This window comes from Gambusia affinis, linkage group LG12, assembly GCF_019740435.1.
Source record: "Gambusia affinis linkage group LG12, SWU_Gaff_1.0, whole genome shotgun sequence".
In the NCBI taxonomy this organism is placed as follows: Eukaryota; Metazoa; Chordata; class Actinopteri; order Cyprinodontiformes; family Poeciliidae; genus Gambusia; species Gambusia affinis.
The window spans coordinates 3,824,336-3,844,674 of record NC_057879.1 but is presented as its reverse complement, the minus strand read 5'-3'; the positions used below and the strand labels follow the sequence as shown (position 1 = coordinate 3,844,674).

The window sequence follows — 20,339 nt, the reverse complement described above, 5'->3', positions numbered from 1 at the left end:
GTTGTTGTTTTTAATAATTTATCTTGGATTTTCAAAATGTGCTACTTTTGCTCGGCAGACTTTCTTTTGGGAGGGGGGGGGAGATTTATTTTTTTTTTTTTCCCAAGAAATACTTTCATTCTTACGTCCAGTCATCAACAACGTACTACGCTATCAAACAGCAAACAAACAATTACTGGAGCCGAGAGATCCCATCATCAGGTTTCTATTTATTTATGTTCAAAACAAGTCAGATGCTACTCTCTTAGTGTTAAGGCAGGTCTCAGATCGACGTGTGACAGTACATGACTGAAAGCACAACCAAGCAACAGTAAAAAAAAAAAAAAGAAAAGAAAAAAAAGAAAAAAAAAAGATTAAATTCATTTCTTCTCCCAGGTAACAGTAACTAGGAATAATAAAGTATTAATTAAAGCTGGAATTCAAATACTTAAAGGAGACGGAGGGAAAGAGTGCTTGGGACTGTTCTCATTCTACGGTTGACAAATGATGATTGCAAAGAAAGCACCGCAAAACTAAAACTTGTCAGAGGTGAAATTAAGCTGGACAACAGAGGCTGATAATGCTGAGAAAATTGCATTGAAGCAATAAGTGGGAATACTTTGTAGCAAGAAGTAACAATGTGGAGACGGGAGTGAAAAGACGGGTGGTTGGGGGGGACAGTAACTGGGCTCCACTGTTCAATGAATCATTTCAGAGAATTCACAGTGCTGAGGTGGAATAAAGTCGGGAATTTGAAGAGAATCGGACACAAACTAGGAGATTAAATTTTTTCTTTTTTACTGTTTAGGATTAAATATTTAGAATAAAACCTGAAGCGCCACCTAAAAATCTGATTATGTTACAGGCACAATGCTGGTAAAGTAATGCCGGACTGTTGCTAACGATGGCGAGCCGCCCCAGACGTGTGCCGCTGCGACGCCCTGGGAACGTCTCCTTTTATATGAAGACACCATTCCACCGCTGACTGAAAGCCGATTGATGCGCTCGCTAACAAAACATGATAAGAGTCAAATAAGTGAGGATGTTTGAACAGTAATTGTGCAAAACTGCAGTGTTCGTTCAGATGACGGCGCTCCCAACAATTAGCTTCCTTTTCTTCTTCCGCCCCTCTTTAGTTCCGTTTCTCTGGTCCGTAGCGTTTCCCCGTCAGGTCGCCGTTTCCGTGGTTTCTGTCGGTTTCAGGGTATGGAGCAGTATCCGCCACACGCCCGACCCCTGCCCTGCTCCTGCTGCCCCAGCTGGACCTTCTGACCCTGGTTGTCGCTCTCCCAGAGCCCCGGAGTCTGGAGGATCTTCTCCACTAGCTCCTCGAAGGCACACTGGACGCCATCTTTGGTCTTAGCACTGGCCTCTGAACAAAGACGGGATTAATGTGGTCAGGGAGGTAAAAGTGCTACAGAAGGCAAACAAAAAGTAAAGACGACACAAATGTCACTGCTGGTCTAAAAAAAAAAAAAAGAAGAAGAAAAAAAGAAATGCTAACATTACTTATCGGTGAGCATTTATTTTAGCGTTTATCGCGATAAATTTCTTGTCGTGACAAGAATCTTGATTTACTGTTGTTACGATAAATTCCAATTAATACCGAACTGTCCTTTATTATTTTCTCCACTGTTCAATAAGAGTATTCATAAATTTGAAAGCAAAGGATTAAATGCAGTTACTGTGTGCAGTTTAGTGACACAAACCACACTTCGTCATGCGAAGTGTGGTTCAATTACACACCCCACAATCCTTTGCTGCGTCATCACAGGAATCATGAACACAAATGGCTAAAAGAGGGAAATAAACATTTGTTGTTAATCGGCTCAGTTTTGCTTAGCGGACCAGTACCGATCTGTAAAAATTTGCCAATACTGAAGTTGATGCCAATATATCATGAATCCCTAGTTCATGTCAAATTCTTCACATCAGAACTAAGAAACCAGGATTAGCCAGGAGAAATCGGTCCGTTTCAATTTCCATCCAACAACAGGAAGGATTTTTCTGAATTTGCTAATTTTTGGTGACAGTTCTGTAACTTCAGGACTGTTTTTTTTTTTTTTTTTGAGAAAACATTGCTATTATTTTAATATAAAGATTTCATTGTTTAGATATTTCACTTTTCAATTTCTTCTTCCTGAAAAAAAAAAAAAACCTGGATCAGCAAGTCATAACTCAAAGAAAACCTCAGGAAAACATTTAAATGGTGCATCTCTAAATAAGAAATAGCAATTAGAATAAAGAGCAGATTAAATCCATCATATCTTGTAATTTTGCCTTTAAGCTTCTTCATTCAGTTTTTCTAAAACAAATTCTAGACAAGCTGATGTAAAGGTGGGAATCAGGACCAGACGCTGACATGGATTTGGTCACTTCAAGCAGTTCAGTTTTAATAATAATGGCATTTTATTTTTTCTTCTTGGTTGTCTGCACCCCTCGATTGCTTGTCGTGAGCAGAGCGCCGTAAAACCAGCCCGGCTAATCTGAGCTGTGTGCACGACTTCCTTCTGTGACATTTAATGACAGCTGTAACTTTTAAATACAATTTGAAGAGTTTTATTGGCGCCGGCTGGAGCTTTACGGCGTTCTCGCTGCAAACGAACATGACCGACAACATCTGATTCCACACTTAGGCCAGTGCTTACCAATAAAAAGCATCGAGTGTTTCCTGGCAAATTTCAGTCCTTCATTTCTGTCCACTTCACGGTCATCCTGAAACCACATCAGACGTTTAAGAACCATAAAAGAACTACAGCACACCGCACAGGGAAATCCAGACCGACAGCAGCAGAGCAGCACAAAATGCATTAAACAGATATTTCACTGCTTTTTTTATTTTTTTTTTTATCAAAAAACAATAATGCAAGTCGTCCTACATTTATGAAAACAGTACAATTAAAACGTAAAATGTCTGTTTTTAGCGTTGGGGTCAGTCACCCGTTGTGCATGCCAGAACTCCAGGAAGTGACTCACCTTATCGATTTTGTTGCCGACCAGCATTTTGACAATGTCGTCGCGTGTCGAGTAAGTTTCCAGTTCGTTCAACCAGTTTTCGAGCTTCGTGAAAGAGTCGCGCCGGGTGACGTCGTATACTGGCAGAAAACACAACAACAACAACAACAGCGCGTTGTGATTAGGGAGGCCCGACACGTCAGCACCGACATCGCTGTCGATTGGATTGGAACGGAAGCACAGCAGCGGACCGAGCGGTGTGGTCTCTTTTTTTCCCACGGTGTCAGAAAGTTTGGTTGATATCTATAAATGTCTGTAAATATCGGCCCAAATTTTCGCATCGGCGCATCTGCAGCTGTGTTGACATATGCTGGTATAAAAATGCTTGAGCTCCGACTTCACTAATGCAACTTACAAACCTTTTCTTTGAAGTTTGGGCAATTTTCTTCAGTTTCTGTTGTGCTGCATTGTACATTTCAAAATATATAAAATCTGATTTTTATGAGCTAAACCAAAAGTGTAACTACGGGTTTTCTATGGGTTTTTTTGTTTGTTTGTTTTTTTTAAAGCATAAATCCAGTCATCCTGTGAAGGTAAAAGAGGTTTGTTATTAGGGAACATCAGTGAATGAACAGCATCATGAAGACAGAGGAACACAGCACACAGGTCAGGGAGAAAGTTGTGGAGAAGTTTAAAGAAGGGTTACGCTGTAAAATAATGACAATTTTTCCCAAAATTGATTTGGAATGTTTTATTTTCTTCCAGATTTCTTCCAAGTAAATCTGGAAGAAATTTCTCTTTATTACAAAACCTAAATCTAGAAGAAAAAAAAAGAAAAAGAAAAAAAAGCTTTCTATAGTAGATGACTTAAAAAATAAAATAATTTTGGATTGGAAAGGTTCAAGCAGCCTTAAGACTCAACGGAAGGCGATGTATGTAAAGTTAAAGCAAAATATTATAACCAATACGCGAGGTTTTTTCCTCTCCAGTGGATGGAGAAGAAAAAAAAAAAAGAAAGCGGGAAGGTAGGGGTAGTTTGACTCGAAAAGTATCAGCTGATTACCGAGTATGACTCCCTGAGCGCCGCGGTAGTAGCTGGGCGTCAGCGTGCGAAACCTCTCCTGTCCAGCCGTGTCCTTGAAAAGAAAACACACCAGACTTTAAAGTGACATTTTCCACCACTTAGTACTTTACAAGTCCACAAAGGGATCCCTTTGCAGTCATTGGGACATTTTGGCCTGTTGTGGGGGGGGGAAAAAAACAACTCAGCATACATTTCACCCTCTGAATGAGGATTAGTTTCTAAAATTCACTGTTCAAAGGCGCTTCAATTTTTACTGTGACCTAGGCCACAGAGCTGCAGCTCGACAGCTGTTGTTCCTCAATAGTATTTACTGCTAAGCGATGTCGCCACCGTGTGGACAAAACGTTCAACTTCACCATGTTTGTGAACGTGGGTGATGATGGAGGTCATGAAGACTCACCCAAATGGCTAGCTTTGCTTTGTTTCCTTCAATTGCAAGAGTCTTTACTTTGAAGTCCACACCTTAAGAAACACGACAAACAAAAGAGAAACTGGAGATAAGAGAAATATTGCTGACATGAAATAGTTTCTGTATTCTACATCGGCATATATGAGTGTATTTATGACTGTAGAACCTATTGTGGCTGACTGCTCTGGGTCAAAAGTGTCTTCTGTGAACCTCAGGAGGAGGCTGTAAGGGAAAACAAGGACACATTGGAAATGAACAGGATGTTCAGCAGGATATTGTGGGGGGGAAACTCATTAAGCTAGCTTTCCGTCAGGAACATAACAACACAACAACACATTTCTGACACCGAATGTGCAGCATCATTCCTTCAGAGCGAAAACAAAACAAAACTTTCACAGCTGCTGTTTGTAAAGTTACACGTAACAAAGTCAATAAATACTACGGGGTTTTTCTTATAGCAACTTTCACTTTGTGTTAAACAAGTAGTAAACATAAAAGAATGACATTAGCACTAAGCAGTGGCTGTTGAGCAGAGAAGAATAAACTTACGTAACGAAGAGGATAATGTCTACATCAACAAGAGGCTAGCAGCTGCTAGCATGCACAAACCTGGACTTCCCCACTCCGCTTTCTCCAATTATCAGCAGCTTCAGGGTGGTCAGTACGTCCTCGTCCATGTTGCCCAGGTTGGCTATAAGCGGACCTCCAGGTGCAGACGCTTGGAGCGACAAATGTTGAACTTGTTTGCAGCAGCAGGCGGCTATCGGCTACGATGACAGCTGCCTGCTGGCCGCGCAACTTCCGCCTAATCTGCTGCGACACGCGTGACGTCACCGAAGTTCACGAGGACTCAGCTCTAATACAAAAAAATTATTAACTTGTTTAATACCAACAGTCTCTTCGTACCCGCATTGGCAAATAATATTTAAAACTCTTTTGCCGTTTCATGATTCCAATAAATAATTTTTGTTCTATTATAATTAGCTCGCTCAAAATTATTCTGGTTAGGTCAGAGTAGGGTGACCAGATTTGGGTTTCTGAAACGTAGGACACTTCTTTTTTTGTTGACGGGGGGTAGAATTGTCCGCTGTGTTTTGAGGCAGTTGACCAAAATCCCGGACGATTTTGAAATTCCCCCCGGACATTTTTTTAGGTCTGAAAAGTAGGACATGTCCGGGAAAAAGAGGACGTCTGGTCACCCTAGGTCAGAGGTCAAAATCAGTCGTGAAAGTCAACAGGCCCAAATGTACGCAGGTCAAAAAGTACGGAGTGCCGTTTGTAAAGTTACATGGTTTGAAACTCATTGCAATGAGTAAGTTTATTCTTCTCCAAACTAAACATTGAGCTTGCTAACCAAACATTAAGTGTGGAGCTACCCGTTTTGTTTGTTGACTAGATATTTAGCTTACTAACTAAACATCTAGTTTGCAAATTAAATGTTTATTTTAGAACAGTGACATTTATAAATAAATTCATGAGGATGCAAAGTCAAAACCTCCTTTCACCAAAAAATGCCTCCAAAGGCATCTCACATTTACGGGCGACACCCTGAACTTTATTGGAAAATAATCTCGGGACTAAATGAGGTAAAAGTGAAACTTTTTGAAATGTGTGCATCCAATTAAAACAAACACACACACACACACAAAAAAAAGCTTTTCAGAGAAAGACAATCTCACCAACAGTCAAACATTATGGTGGAATGGTGACGACCAGATGCTGCTTCAGGATGTGAAGCGGCATCTGGACAACTGATGTATAATCAATACATCTGGACAACTGGTCCAGATAATAGTAATTGATGAAACCATCAGCCATCAGTTCACAACCTCAAGTGTAAGTATCTGAAGCACAACAGAGTCCAACTCAAGCCTAATCTAATCTCAACATTATCAGTTGGATTAACAGTTATGAACATTTACTCTCTCCTGCAGGGTTTAGTTTTAGGTCCCTCCTCTGCTGTTGGTTTCATTGGGTGTTTTTGGTCATTTTTGCAAAATATGCTCAAATCGATTTGATTGTCATTTAGTCTTCTCATGCTAACTGTGAAGGATGTACCGTTTTGATCATTTTTGTTCTGCTCTTAAATCGGCAAACATAAGGATTTTTTCACCGCACAGAAAAAAATTTGCTATGGCTTTTACAAGAAGAAACCGGCCACTTTCCTTATTTTTTGTTTTTCTTTTTAATGATTTTATTTGGAGTTTGTTTATTTCTGATTCACATAATCAGTCTTTATCGCTCTATGAAAGCGACCTTTCAGAGAGTACAGAGAATAAAAGCACTCCTATACATTTATATACAGGTTTCCCACCACTGAGTCGTATATACATGCCAAGCAAAGCTAAGAGATCAAGAAACAGACAACGTGTGAAACTGAAGCCAACGTCAAGAAAATATCGCCAACTCTGTTGATTATGGTATAGATTTAAATAATGGACTGCTCTAAACTTGGCGTATGCTCTTAGTTGCCTCAGATGTGAACCACAATAAATTAAAAAAACGTCCAAACATTTCCAGAGTCTCGGATGTTGCTTCCAGGTTCAGTTTTAGCCAGCCTGATACATCATTTCTCCACTGGTGAAGAGTCGCTTCGCCGTCCTGAAGAAATCTTAGCTTCCAAAGAGAAAAATGAAATACATATCCGCAGAAGCAAATGTGGGCAGGAGATTTGTCCGCAGCGAAGAAGAAGAGCGACGCAAAACGGGCCTTTTGGTTCGTCTTCGCTTCGCGTATCTGTAATTACAAGCAGACTAGCGTTTCACTCTGAGCCTTTCCAAAAGCCAAACCAAATAAATAAGGGTAGTTTTGACTTTAAAATGAGAAAATAAAGTGCACAGACAGTAATGCACTGAAGTAAAAAAATAAAATAAAATGGCTCGTTATGCATTCACCCAAAAGGCCGCCTTTACGACGGAGGAGCAGATACCTGTGAGGGGCAAATGGGAGGAAGGAAAAGTGGGAATATTTGTGACGCGCCTCTTCAAAACACTAAGATGGAAAACATGGTGGCTACTGTGTTTTTGTGTTATTACCCGATCATTTTTACCATCTTAGTAAAACCCTCCCCGTGCGTGAAACGCCGCGACATCTTCCAGGAAAAACGAGGGTTCATTCACTTTTAAAGTGGATAAATCTTTAAGAGTTCATCCATACATTCATGAATCATTACAGTTACGGACAGACGTGGATAAACAATTAAATTGGATTCCTCTTTTATAGTGGCAGCATAATCTCATGCTGAAAATAATGATAATAATAATAAAAAATCCTGCCTTCAATTTGAGTTCTATTTATTTTAGCGAGAAAAGAAAAATCCCCCCCAAACAAAATCCTCCTCTATCTAAAAACATAACATTTTAAACGAGACAAAGTCTGAATTTTGTAAGAATGGCTCATAATTTCTGGCATTTTTTTTGTGCTGGTTGGTTTCTACCCTGTTTACGTGACTTGATGTTTATCTAATTTATTATGACATAATAATAATAATAATAATAATAATAATAATAATAATAATAATAATAATAATAATAAAAGTAAATGCGGCAAGTAGACAATAATTTGCATCATATTTTTGAGAACTCTTTCATCAGCAAAAATGTCACACTTAAAATAATACAAATAAGCATCTAAACCACAGAAACATCAGCCGCCTGTCCCTTGCTTAAGCAAAAAAAATATAGATAACTTTATTAATAATAATAATAACAATAACAATAATTCACAGGGCTGTAAAAGGCTCCCTGACACTCCAGGATCTAGACAGTCTCAACCAAGAACTCTCTCCAATATGTCATTGATGACTGAGTTAAAATTTAACATTGATTTTCTCCTCCCACAGAATAAATACAAATAAATTAAAGTTGATTTTTTTATTATTTTTTTCCCCTACAAATTTCAACGTGAGATTATGACCCTGCCATAAAAGATTTGATTTATTTAAAGGCGCTCCACACGTCGGCACCTTGAGGCTCAAGAAGAAAAGAAAAAAAAACAAAAAACGATGTGCTGGCATCGGAACGCACGATGACGCCGAAGACGAGTCTTTGTTTTAAGAATCAACCTGAACTGTTTGGGAGGTTCCACGAAGTCACGAGGACATAAAGTGGAGCACTTTTCTTTTTTAAAAAGGAGACACTACGGATGGATGCCTCTGATTTAATTCTCTTTAAAAATGTACCCATGCCCTCCCGCCCCCGTTCATTCCCCGGCTGTGTTCCTGCTGGTTTTATCTGGTCTCCAGCGTTTTGCCCTCCAGGACCAGCTGAATCTCTTTGGCGTCCAGCGTCTCGTACATGAGCAGAGCGTCGGCCAGGTTCTTGTGCTCCTTGGCGTGAGACTTCAGCAAGGATTTGGCACGCTCGTAGGAGTCCTGAAAAAAAAAAAAAAAAAAAACCCAACAAAAACAAAACAAAACAGGTGTTACACAAGGCTAACAGGAGCAGAGAAGGTTCACGTGTTTAGATACGATGGAGGTAGACCTTCAGCAGAACCCTGACTTCTTGCTCCACAGCAGCTTGTGTCTCCGGACTTTGGGTTGTCAGGTCGGAGTAGGTCATCACGCCTAACTGAGAGACGGGGGAGCGGAGTCAGAGCGGAAATAAGCGCGACGTTTCTCCTGCCGTCAGTTTAAAGTTTTCGGCTTACCTTCTCACACATCCCGTATCGGGTCACCATCATCTTGGCAATCCTGGTAGCGCTATCGAAGTCGCTCGATGCGCCTTAAACAGGGGAAACGACAACGCCTCGTTTACGTCAATGTCTTTTGAAATATTGCATTAGAAAAGGTTGCTGGAAACTGCAAAGTTCAACATAACGTCCTCAGGTTTGCGAAAACGCCGTCTTGAGTTAATGCGTGAAAGGGGAGATGGGAACAAATTTGCTCAATAGGTTCAAAGATCAATGGATTTCCCCATCCACTTGTGGCTGTGTGCCTTACCAGAGGCATGGAAGTCCGTCATGGAGGGGAGAACTCTCCATTTCTCTGACATGTGCGCATCATGCTAGTTTGCAACCTCTGCTTCCTGTTTGCTGCAGCCATGCAAAACGTCAAGATCTGACGAAATTACGCTTTGTGTAGCCTTGTTGATTTGCTCCAAACCAGCAGAAGGAAACGCCTAAGTTTGTTTTTGTCTTTAAAAAAGTCCAAGCAAATAGGAACTGTAAAACACACTAGTCAAACAAGATGGCCACCCTGGGGAGCCGACAGCTTTCTGAAGTATGAAAACCCAAAGAGTTGATTGACGGAAGAAAAATAATCCAGATTTACCAAAATTTAAATAGTCAAAAAGCAAAAAAATTTTTTTTATTAATTTATAAAATCGGTCTATCGCCCAGTCCTACTAAACAGTGTTTTATACTTCCTTCTCCCAATCACCTGTTAAAGGCGCTGTCTCCTACCTGTTGTGATGTTTTCATGGCCAAAAATAATCTCCTCTGCCACACGGCCGCCCATACTGACGTCCATCTGTGCCAGAAGCTGAGAGCGAGTCTCGCTCCACCTGTCGTTCTCCGGAAGCATGGACACCTGGAGGGCAGAGAGGCTCTCAAATGTTTACATCACGCAAAAAAAAAAACAACAAAAAAACAAACCCCATCGTAGTTCAAAAGAAAAAAAAAAAAAACTAGATCTGGATTCCCCTACGTGTCCCAGACTCGGGCCTCTGGGCATGATGGTGGCCTTGTTAATCGGCATGGCGTCTTTGGTGTAGTACGCTACGATGGCGTGACCAGACTCGTGGTACGCCGTGATGAGCTTGTTCTTCTGGTCTACTTCTGCGCTCCTTCTCTCAGGGCCTTGAAGAAAAAAAACAAGGAGGAAGACGACGAGGACGTTCAGGGTCTCCTCTACACGTAATTGATGGCGGCGCTCTGCCACAGCAAAATAAACGCCGCCACACCTTCAGAATTAAGCTTTGTTTTGGGTTTTCACGTTAGGACAGACAGACACAAAGACAGATAGAAAGATAGATAGATGCATGCACACTTATACTAACCACAAACAGCCTTTGAAATGAATTTAAATATCATGGAACGTTAATATTTTTGCCTGTCTGTCTGTGAAGGTGGCAACTGTGCGCTCACTCTGAGGAGTGAAGTAAAACTAGACGACGGTCCGAAGTAGAGAGAAAGAAACGTTGAAAGAAGGTTATCTAAGGAAGATTAAGTTGAAGGCATTTTTAGCTGAAACCTTCGAAAACAATCCTAATGGTAACACATCCTACATTTGAACAACAATAACGCAGGTAATATACACCGTGTTCCAAATTATCATGCAAGTGATATTTTCTCAGATTTTCTCAAATGCTCAATGCAAATGATGATCAGTGTAATTTTCAAGTCATGAACTATTACAGTATAAATCTAATTTTACTGAACAAAGCTCCCCATGAGGACAGTATGTATATTTTTTAAAAATAAAAAACTCAAAATGCACTGTTCCAAATTATTATGCACAGCAGATTTTCTAAACATTTTATGGATTATAAAGAACTGCAAACGGTCATTCTTTGAATGTGCAGCATTAAGTGGTCAAATGCACTAAAATCAAAAGCTGTTTCAATCAAAAACATCTTAACAAACGAGTTACATGTTAACATAGGACCTTCTTTTATATCACAGCTCAATTCTTGATCCATTGAACTTGTGAGTTTGTGGAAAGTTTCTGCTTGAATTTCTTTGCAGGATGTCAGAATATCTTCCCAGAGCTGCTGTTTGATATGAACTGCATTAGACCCTCAGATCTTCTGCTTGAGGAAACTCCAAAGGTTCTCAATAGGGTTGAGGTCAGAGGTCAGAGGAGGATGGTGACCACACCATGACTTTCTCCTCTTTCATGCCCATAGCAGCCAATGACACAGTGGTTTTCCTTGCAGCATGAGATGGTTCATTGTCATGATGAAGATGAATTTGCTACTGAAGGTTCATCTCTTCTTGTTGAACCATGAAACAAAGTGATCAGTCAGAAAGTCCATATATTTGCTCAGGTCATTTTCAGACCTTCATGGACTCTGAAGGGTCGACCAATGATTCTCTCCCCATGATTTCAGCCCACAGCATGACTCCACCACCTCCTTGCTGACGTCACAGCCGTGTTGGGACATGGTGGCCGTCCACTAACAATCCACTACTGGATCCATCTGGACCATCCAGGGTTACACAGCAGTCATCAGTGAACAAATCTGTTTGAAAATGAATCTTCATGTCCAGCTGGACCCACTGAGACCGGTTCTGCTTGTGAGCTCTGGTTAGGGGCCCAATAATACACAACAAGCCTCTGGAGGATCCTCCACCTTGAGGTTCCAGAGGCTCCAGCAGCTTCAAATAACTGTTTGCTGCTTTTTAAAGGCATTTTAACAGCTGCTCTCTAAATCCAATGAATTTGTCTAACAGAAACTTTCTTCATGATGCCTTTATCTGAACAAACCATCTTTGTTCTGAATCAGCCACAAATCTCTTCACAGTACAACAACGCTTCAGTTTTTGTTAAATATCTAATGTTTTCATACCTTGTCTTACGTCACTACACTGTCTGATGATTTTCGTCAGCAGAGATTCTTTCTCTTTCCCATATTGCTTGAAACCTGTGGTCTGCTTAATAATGTGGAACATCCTTCTTAAGAAGATTTCCTTTAATTGAGCTCACCAGACAAACTAATCAACCAGCTCTCTGAAATTAATTATAGTGATTCATAGAGTCCTGACACACAATACCATCTATACATTTAATAGCACAACAAAAAATGTTATCTTTAGGACACTTAAATCCAATTTGCATAATAATTTGGAACACGGTGTAGTTTGGCCTTCATACCTAAAGTTCCAGGTTTTGAAGGCTCCATGATCTTGGTATTTGATCAGCAGCATTGTGCCATCCTCCCTCCCCCTAAACTGTCCTGGGCAGCCCACCACCACGGTCAAAGAATATTCTTGAGGAAACTCAGATGCGAGTTCATTTCCGGGAGCTGGAACTCCTGGAAATGAACTACGGTCTGCAACTACGCCGGCGTGGTATTACACACCCATGAGGATTTTGTCTTTAGCGAACTCCAGCTCCTTCATGGTGACTATGTCTTTGCCATCGACTGCTGCCTTCAAGGCGGCCTGGTTCACCAGATTTTCCAGATCGGCGCCAGAGAATCCGACTGTTCCCCGGGCGATAACGTTGGCCTCAATGGCTGCGGACAGAACAGAGAACAGGCGTGTAGTCGGGGAACTGCTTGGCTGTAGTAGTAGTGGCAGCGTCGTTTAAATGCTTTATCTTACTACATTACTGTATCACAAAATACTTGGGTGCACAGAAAGTGGACATAAAATGCTTTAAGTGTTCAGGCCTTCTGAGTGAATATTTTTCAGAAAAGCCTTTTACAATTACACCTCTGAGAGTTTGGGGCATCTTTCCATCGCTTTGCACATCTACAAAGGTTAGTTTTTTCACCAATTAGACTAGATGAAAACAACTATTAGCGTCAAAGTCTGGATTTAAATCCAGACTTTGTGTTGAGCATTCTAAATTATCTAAACCAATCAGTTTTAGCTCTGACTCAATGTTCAGAGTCGTCTTAATTGATCTTCCCATCAGCACTGACCAGCTTACCTTTTGAATGTTTAATTTAAGCAGCCTTTCTCAATAACCCTGAGATGCTTTTGTTGCCAGGCATTTTAATTAAAATCAGTTCAACAAAAACAGAAACATTTGAAACATTTGGTAGTTTCTGTTTTATTCCTGGCCTCGCAGCCCCTCACACAGATGTGCTGCACTCTGACCGGACGAGCCCCCACAGAGAAAACTCCGCCCCCTCATCTCAATGTAAACATGAAACAACAAGAGTGTGAAATAATTTGATTCGAATGATTCCAACAGCTCACCTTGATCTACTTTGATCTTCTTCAGGTACCAGTTGAGAATCTCCGTCCGTCCCTTCACGTCTGGTTTGGGTACGGTCACCTGCATGTCAAAACGCCCCGGGCGGATCAGCGCGCTTCGAACACAAACACAGAAGCAGAGTAAACGCACAGCCGTGCAGAACCTGAACGGCGGGCACTGCATTACCCAGAGACATTAAACGTACTTATCCAGAGCCTCTGGGAAGTTAGTTGCTCCAATGATGATCACCCCCTCATTAGGTTTAAACCTATAATAAGATCTGGTCAGTGTCTCTGGGGTCATTTTCTGATTGGCTTAAACAAATGCTTAGTTTGGAAGATGGGAGATTTAAAAAAATAATAAAATCGAGCCAAATTAAAAATGTGTAGCCAACCGTTTCTGAGATTACCCGTCCATCTCGGCAAGCAGCTGGTTGATGGTCTGTCTGGAGTAAGGGTGCATAGGAGACTCGATCCTTTTCCCTCCCACGCTGTCCAGTTCGTCGATGAAGATCACACACGGAGCGTTAGCTTTAGCCTCCCCTGAGAAAACAGCAGCCACATCTAAATGAATGACTCGGGGGGTTTTTTATAAGTTACCTGTTGAAGTGAACAAAGCTCAAGGGCTTGACAATCACCGTGGGTGTGATTCGGAGAGATATGATGATACAAAACACAACTGCAACAATTTTTCTAAATAAGACTTTGCTGCATAATTATGAATCTAAAATGTATTTCCTGAAATCCACAAAGGCTCAAGAACAAAAATAAAGAAACAATCGAATGTATACGCGTACACTACTTGTAATATGGGGTTAAATATCTTGTGGACATTTAAAATTTTAATTCAAATTCAAAAATGCTTTACTGAATTTCCTTTTCAAAAATTAAAGCTTCAGTATGTAACTTTTATTTAAAAAAAAAATGTTTTTACATATTTGTTAAAACTGCCCCCATGTTGTGACAGTTTAATACAGGTAATCTGTGAAAAGACGGATTTCCTCCACTTCATCCTTGTGCTGCTATTGCCGTCTGAAGAAATACACCAAGCAAAACAACCAATCAGAGGCGGGGGAGGATCTTAGCACTGTCAATCATCCTAGCGTACGTGCTGGTAAATGTTCTAATGGTGGAAAAACCATTTAACTGTTCAAATATTCCAGCCTCAAAAGAAGACGCCCGATACAACCGATATGATATCCATGTCCATGATGAGAGTGAATAAACTTCTTTAGGCTCCCAAAGAAGGAAAAACTACCCACTGAAAAGGTTCCTGATGCGACTCGCTCCAACGCCAACAAACATCTCGTCAAACTCTGAACCAGAGGCGTAGTAAAACGGCACGTCGGCCTCTCCGGCCACGGCTCGGGCCAGCAGAGTCTTTCCTGTCCCTGGAGGACCAACGAGCAGAACGCCTAAGATAAAAACACAGACGGAAGAGAAAGTTAAAGTTAAACAAATAAAAAGATGCCACAACTACACCTGTCACTAATAAATTAAAATGAGCTCCATAGTTTCCATTCTAACGATTAAAATTTTTTGAAGGGAAACGTTGTTTACAGAGAAATCATAATTTTATTCATAGGTTTGATTGTCTTTGGCTTTTATTTCCATTTTGTTTATCGCCACTGGTTGTTTTGTTGTTTTTATTTTGGATGTCCATTTTTGTGAAGAAAACCTCACACTGAGTCTTGAGGTTTTCAGAGGGCAAACTTGTGTTATTACGCTACCATCAATATATTAGGGCTGCAACAAATGATTATTTTAGTAATTGATTATTTTGTCTATTAATTGGATAAAAATTGGCACACTTTACAGATTTGTCACTTAACTACTTAAGTTTGTTTGCTTTTTATACACAGTATTTGAAATACATCAAAACTTGCAAATAATTCAGTTACTTTTGTGCATGAGGACATCTTTTCTCCCCAACATCAAAAGGTTTTTCACCTTACTATTCTGGTTCCCTTCATTTCTGCTCTGACTGTGTTGTTCTTTGAGAAAATTATCTTTTTTTTTTAGAATCCATATACTCCCCAAAACAGTTATTCAATTACTAAATTGGTTGATGATCATTTCAACAATCGATTAATCGTTATTAACTGTTTCAGCCCTAAAGCATTTCACTTGAAAACGGTCTCAAAACAGCATTATCGTTTATCGCAGTAGCTGCAGGCACCGTTTTTCAGCCATGACGTCTCACCCTTTGGCAGCTTTCCTCCGAGGGCCGTGAACTTCTGCGGGTTCTTCAGGAACTCCACCACCTCCTGCAGCTCGTTTTTGGCTTCCTCGACGCCCTTCACGTGCTCGAACGTCACATTTTTCATCTGCACCGGGTCCACGGCTGAGTCCAGGCCTGTTGTTGTTCGGAAGCGAACTGTCCAAGTTCAATACAGCACAGGAACGTTATCTAGTCAGAGCAGCGAGCGGCTCAGTTGTGCATGGAGCTGACGCTGAGCTCCGTGGAAAACGTTCACACCCGATTTAAGCCAATCAAGCAGCTAAACCACGGATCTAAAATGTGAAAGTAATTTTGCGCGACTGGGAAAAAACAAAAAGGGAAAAGAGGAGAGGCGGGCGTTTACCAGATATGAACGGAGTCTTGGAGATGCCGTAGAGCCCGACCAGAAGCAGGACCAGCAGGAACAGACGAGTTCTCCTCAGAGAGTCTGAACAGTCACAACAGAACCATTTTAGTTCTGGCATCAGTTCTTCTGTCAGGTGGATCGGGAGTGCAACCTGCCTTGGGTGCGCTGCGTCAGCGCCTGAGCTTTGAGGAAACCATCAGCGAAGCCCCTCTTGAACGCCTCCTGGTGTCCATCAGGTATGTTCTTGTTCCTCACCAGACCATCCAGGCTATCAGCGTCCAGCCCCTTACCGCGCGTCAGGAAACCCTGTAGAAACACGAAACACAAAACAAAACACGAGACTGAGTAAAACTAAGAGAATTTCCTTGTTTAATTACGAGAAAAGATTCATAATTTTAGCAGAAAAAAGATGCAATTTTACCAGAAGAACATCTTTAAATTTCAGGGAAAATCTGGGATAAAGCTTGGAGAATTAAATTTTAATTCTTTGTGTTGAAATTCTCACAACTACTACCTTTGGAACTAATACCAATATTACAAAATTACTACTTTGTTTTCCTAATATTTCAACTTTGTTCTCGTATTATTTAGATTTCACTGTCATGACTTCTTAATTGTAAGATTACGACTTATTCTCAGTCTGGCTCTTACATTCCTTTGTAGAGTTGATCTGAATTCAAAGTCCAAATAAATAGAAGCTGGAAAACTTGCTTTTCAAACAAGTTTGTGCTGAACAATGGATACCCAATGAGAGGATTGGTGAATAAAAATAAAAAAGAAGAAATTATCCCAAAAATCTGAACCATTTTGGACAAATTATTTGGAACTTTATCAAAAACCAAAACTTTGATTCATCGATAAAATTGATTTATCGTCCAGCCCTATTTGGTGGGCGAGTATCCTTCAGAACCCACCTTGATGAAAGACGGTGCGAAAGTCTCGGAGTCGGCAGGCCGTTCGAAGGCCGACTGCACTCGCCTGGTTTTGGTCCTTAGAGTTTTGAAGCCTCTGTTCTGAAACATCACTTTAAAAAAAAACAATACAGTCGTGGAACAAACTGGGTGAATTTCTCACCAGATGAAACCACGTATTCAGCTATTTGTAAAATCACATGCGTGTTGAAAAACTAACACTGCATATTACCTCCAACAGACATTGTTGAAACATGTTGGTGGCGACATGTGACAACGCAGAACTTTGTAATTAATCCGACTTATTAGTCTCTCAGTGATCACAGTTGACTAAACTGCTCATAAAGGCAACTGATCAGCAATTACCTGGCCAGTGTCTCAGCTCTGTGCAGACCGTCTGAAGGGGAGACGGGTGCTTGTTTAAGTAAGCAGGAGGCATCAGGGGCAAGGCGCCCAAAGAAAAGCCTGAGCAAAACAGACAACAACAGCCGTCTGTTAATTGTGAGACAACGAGATGAAAACCACGACAGGCTGCCGAGACAACCGATGAAAAACAAGAATTTTTTTTCTAAATAAAGCAGTTCGTTTTCACCGTGCTTATTGTGGAAAAAGGAGTGAGAAGAGAGGTGGGAGGTCCTCCATGGCGACTGTCCCCAGGCAGGAGGGGGCGTCTCCTGCGGGCTCAAGCGTGGCAACACCTGGCTCACCAGCTCGTCCAGCTGCTGCTTTCCGAGGTCGGACAAACCGAGCTCCCGGAGGTTCCCGGCGGAGAGCGCGTGCTGAAAAACACGCGTGCAGACGACGATTTGTGTTAAGGTTCAAGAACAATTGGTTTTTGTTAAAACAAGGAGTACAGAGCTCCATAACGCAGTCTGATCTAAAGGAGTAGTCCAAAAAGCAAAAAGTAAAATTTGAATTTCAGAACGGTTATTAGAGTTTGACAGATTTTTTTGTCTATCCTGAATGTTTCCCTACATTTGGATTAATTAAACTTAACGGGTTGCAGCCTTTTGAATGACAGCAGCACTCTCCTACTGTTACTAGTAGTTTTATTTTTGTGTAGACTACGGTACATACATGTTAAAACAAGTAAAATAAGAAACAACACCTTGTACTTGTCTTCTAATTCAAATTAGGTCTTGATATAAGAAACAGGTTACAAAATTACTGCTATATTTGGAAAAAATAAGTTGTTGTTTGTTTTTGCATCATCAGCCTGTTGTAATTATTTTTTCAGACGATAAATTGTCCCAAAGGTTATTGCGATAAATGATAATATTGTTGGTTTGAGACAATAATGGCATAAAAATGCAAGTTTGCTCTCTTAAACATGCACAAACGTTAATTTCTAAAGGAGATTCAACACCGGAAGCGGAAGACATTTGATATCTCCAACATAAATAAATAAAATAAATAAAATGGTTACTGAAATCTCTAAATAAAATGCAAGGCTGAAGAGATTTCTCATCCACTATTTGGTAGAAAATTACGCATAAAATCAAATATTATACAAATGAAAATTATCGAGCTTATTTTAATTTATCATGTGATTAATTGATTTATTTCTTATTGCAACAGTCTTGGTTATAACTCATTCCATTCGTTTCGTCTCGGCATCTTACGTCATCTGACATCAGATGATATTTGAACAATTTAACGTCGCCCAGAGTCGTTGCATTATACCTCTGTACGGTGGGGATCTGCATCCGGGGCATGCTCCTTTTGTTTTCTTGACGTGCAGGTGACACTGCTGCTGCTTCCCACTGAGCTCTTCAGGGGGTGAAGGATGTTGATGAGGTGACTGAGAGGCAGAGTCACCTGCGATGATTCAAACAGCCACGATCAAAACCCAATTTGTTGTCCCAGAATTATGTTAAAGCTATACCTGAAACACGCAAAGTATTGCGGGTATTACAATGACTCTATGTGGTGAAGCAAGGCTGGAATAGTTTGAATGTTTACAAAGGTAGAATAGGAAAACTTATGTACATTTGTTGAGTGTCCTTAAACGTCCACACAAACTAATATGGTTTTCATTAGATAAACAGCAGGGACTGACCTAGCAGGCAAAGCCCAGCTGGGGAGGTCAGAAACAAAAACAACAAGAATGCTAAAGCTAGCTCGGCCTACTTGTTTCTTACCTGTGGCTGGACCGACATTGATAAGGAAAACATCATCCGCTAATATGCGGTGCAGCAGCCCCAGCAGTCTGAGTCACTTTATATCACTGTCCCCGAGAGTTAAAGGCGTCGGTATGTTCCCCTCAGTTTCTCCGCAGCAGGCATAGCAAGTTCAACTGCGAACTTCAGCAGAGCAGCACTGACACCGGTGGGGAGGTGGGGGGCTAAAAACGGATATGACGTCAACGGTGTTGTGGCAACAACAACAAAAAAGAGCGTCCCTGTCGAAAATTATTTTGTTTTGATTAGTTCCGTTGGTTGAGAAAGTTGAAAAATAATGGAGAATCAACTCGAATACATTCTTGAAGTGAATTTAATGTTTGTTTTAACAGAATAAACTGTTGGGAGTTATAATGGTGACGGAGTAGTTGTGTTATGGTTTTTTTTTTCTTGGCCGACGTGTTTTCGTTGTTGAGATATTGCGTACTTAGAACAATTATTCTATGGTCTTTAATTTTTTGGATGCGATTTTGTTTTGGTCTTATTTGTTTACTTTCAGACAATTGTTATGATGTGCAATCATGGAAACAAGGTATTGTTTTTAAAACTGGGAGAAGCTAAGTAGGGTTCGAAAAATTTACATAAAACCTGATTTATGACGCCAAATTCCAGAGCAAATGAAACGGAAACTTCAGAAACTACAGAAAATAGAATTGAATATTGATATGCTATCAAATAAATATCGGGTCAGTGTCGCCGATGCCAATAACAATACTTTTTATTTTTCCATTTTAAAAATATAAGCAGGCTTCTGTCCTTTGAATTATTTTGTTAGGACATAATTTGGAACGGATTTGTCTACAAAATACTTAAACAACATATTAACATAATAAACAGAAACAGTAGAAAAACGAAATAAATGTGTTTTCACTTTTCCCCTAAATATAGTGCAAAAATATATATATATTTAAAAAGAAATTCTTTTGTGAGGTAGAGGTGAGAAACTACATTACAAAAATAAAATAAAAATTTAATAAGCAATGTGCTGTTATTGACGTTGTTGACAATATTTTTAGCTCAAACCGCTCACTGCTACAGAGCAGGACCAAAGAGTAAGATCTACAACAAAATTTTATTTCCTTTCAGGGTAAATACAGTATATTTTGTAACTGGGTTAGAACTTCACATTTGTTTGTTGTTTTTTTGTGTTTCTTACCACGCTGGATTCCACTTAACACCTAGAATTTTTCTAACCCAAACAAAATTAGATCATTTAACACAGAGTCCTTATTTTGCCTATTTGGGGCTTAAATTTCATTCCATTTTCTCTCCATATGCACACAACTGGGTTGGTTCATAGGCTAAATGAGCTGGCTGTGGCAGTAGCTTCTATAGATTCGCTAGCACCAATGCTCATAAACATAACAG

At 40.3% G+C, this 20,339-nt stretch overlaps 2 protein-coding genes across 4 annotated transcripts; both read right to left on the bottom strand.

Moving 5' to 3' along the window:
- Positions 1-189: 189 nt before the first annotated feature.
- On the bottom strand, positions 190-5,257 carry LOC122841829 (ras-related protein Rab-18-B). 2 transcript variants are annotated; one of them, XM_044135434.1, is made up of 7 exons: positions 5,037-5,257; positions 4,594-4,649; positions 4,419-4,480; positions 3,998-4,070; positions 2,956-3,074; positions 2,628-2,694; positions 190-1,351 (listed from the first exon to the last, which is right to left on the bottom strand). In XM_044135434.1, exons 1-7 carry the CDS (start codon positions 5,102-5,104, stop codon positions 1,179-1,181), a joined length of 618 nt encoding a protein of 205 aa, XP_043991369.1. In that variant the 5' UTR covers positions 5,105-5,257; the 3' UTR covers positions 190-1,178. The 2 variants fall into 2 exon arrangements, with proteins under 2 accessions (XP_043991369.1, XP_043991368.1); XM_044135433.1 differs by lacking the exon at positions 5,037-5,257 and adding an exon at positions 4,755-4,779 and having other exon boundaries at positions 4,594-4,716.
- Positions 5,258-7,102: 1,845 nt separating this feature from the next.
- On the bottom strand, positions 7,103-19,155 carry LOC122841263 (ATP-dependent zinc metalloprotease YME1L1-like). 2 transcript variants are annotated; one of them, XM_044134418.1, is made up of 18 exons: positions 18,933-19,155; positions 18,475-18,609; positions 17,384-17,570; positions 17,158-17,256; positions 16,795-16,904; positions 16,036-16,186; positions 15,878-15,961; positions 15,496-15,669; positions 14,555-14,707; positions 13,703-13,835; positions 13,499-13,561; positions 13,296-13,408; positions 12,449-12,604; positions 10,072-10,223; positions 9,828-9,954; positions 9,075-9,148; positions 8,909-8,995; positions 7,103-8,799 (listed from the first exon to the last, which is right to left on the bottom strand). In XM_044134418.1, exons 1-18 carry the CDS (start codon positions 18,966-18,968, stop codon positions 8,656-8,658), a joined length of 2,178 nt encoding a protein of 725 aa, XP_043990353.1. In that variant the 5' UTR covers positions 18,969-19,155; the 3' UTR covers positions 7,103-8,655. The 2 variants fall into 2 exon arrangements, with proteins under 2 accessions (XP_043990353.1, XP_043990354.1); XM_044134419.1 differs by having other exon boundaries at positions 15,496-15,648.
- Between the last annotated feature and the right edge of the window lie 1,184 nt (positions 19,156-20,339).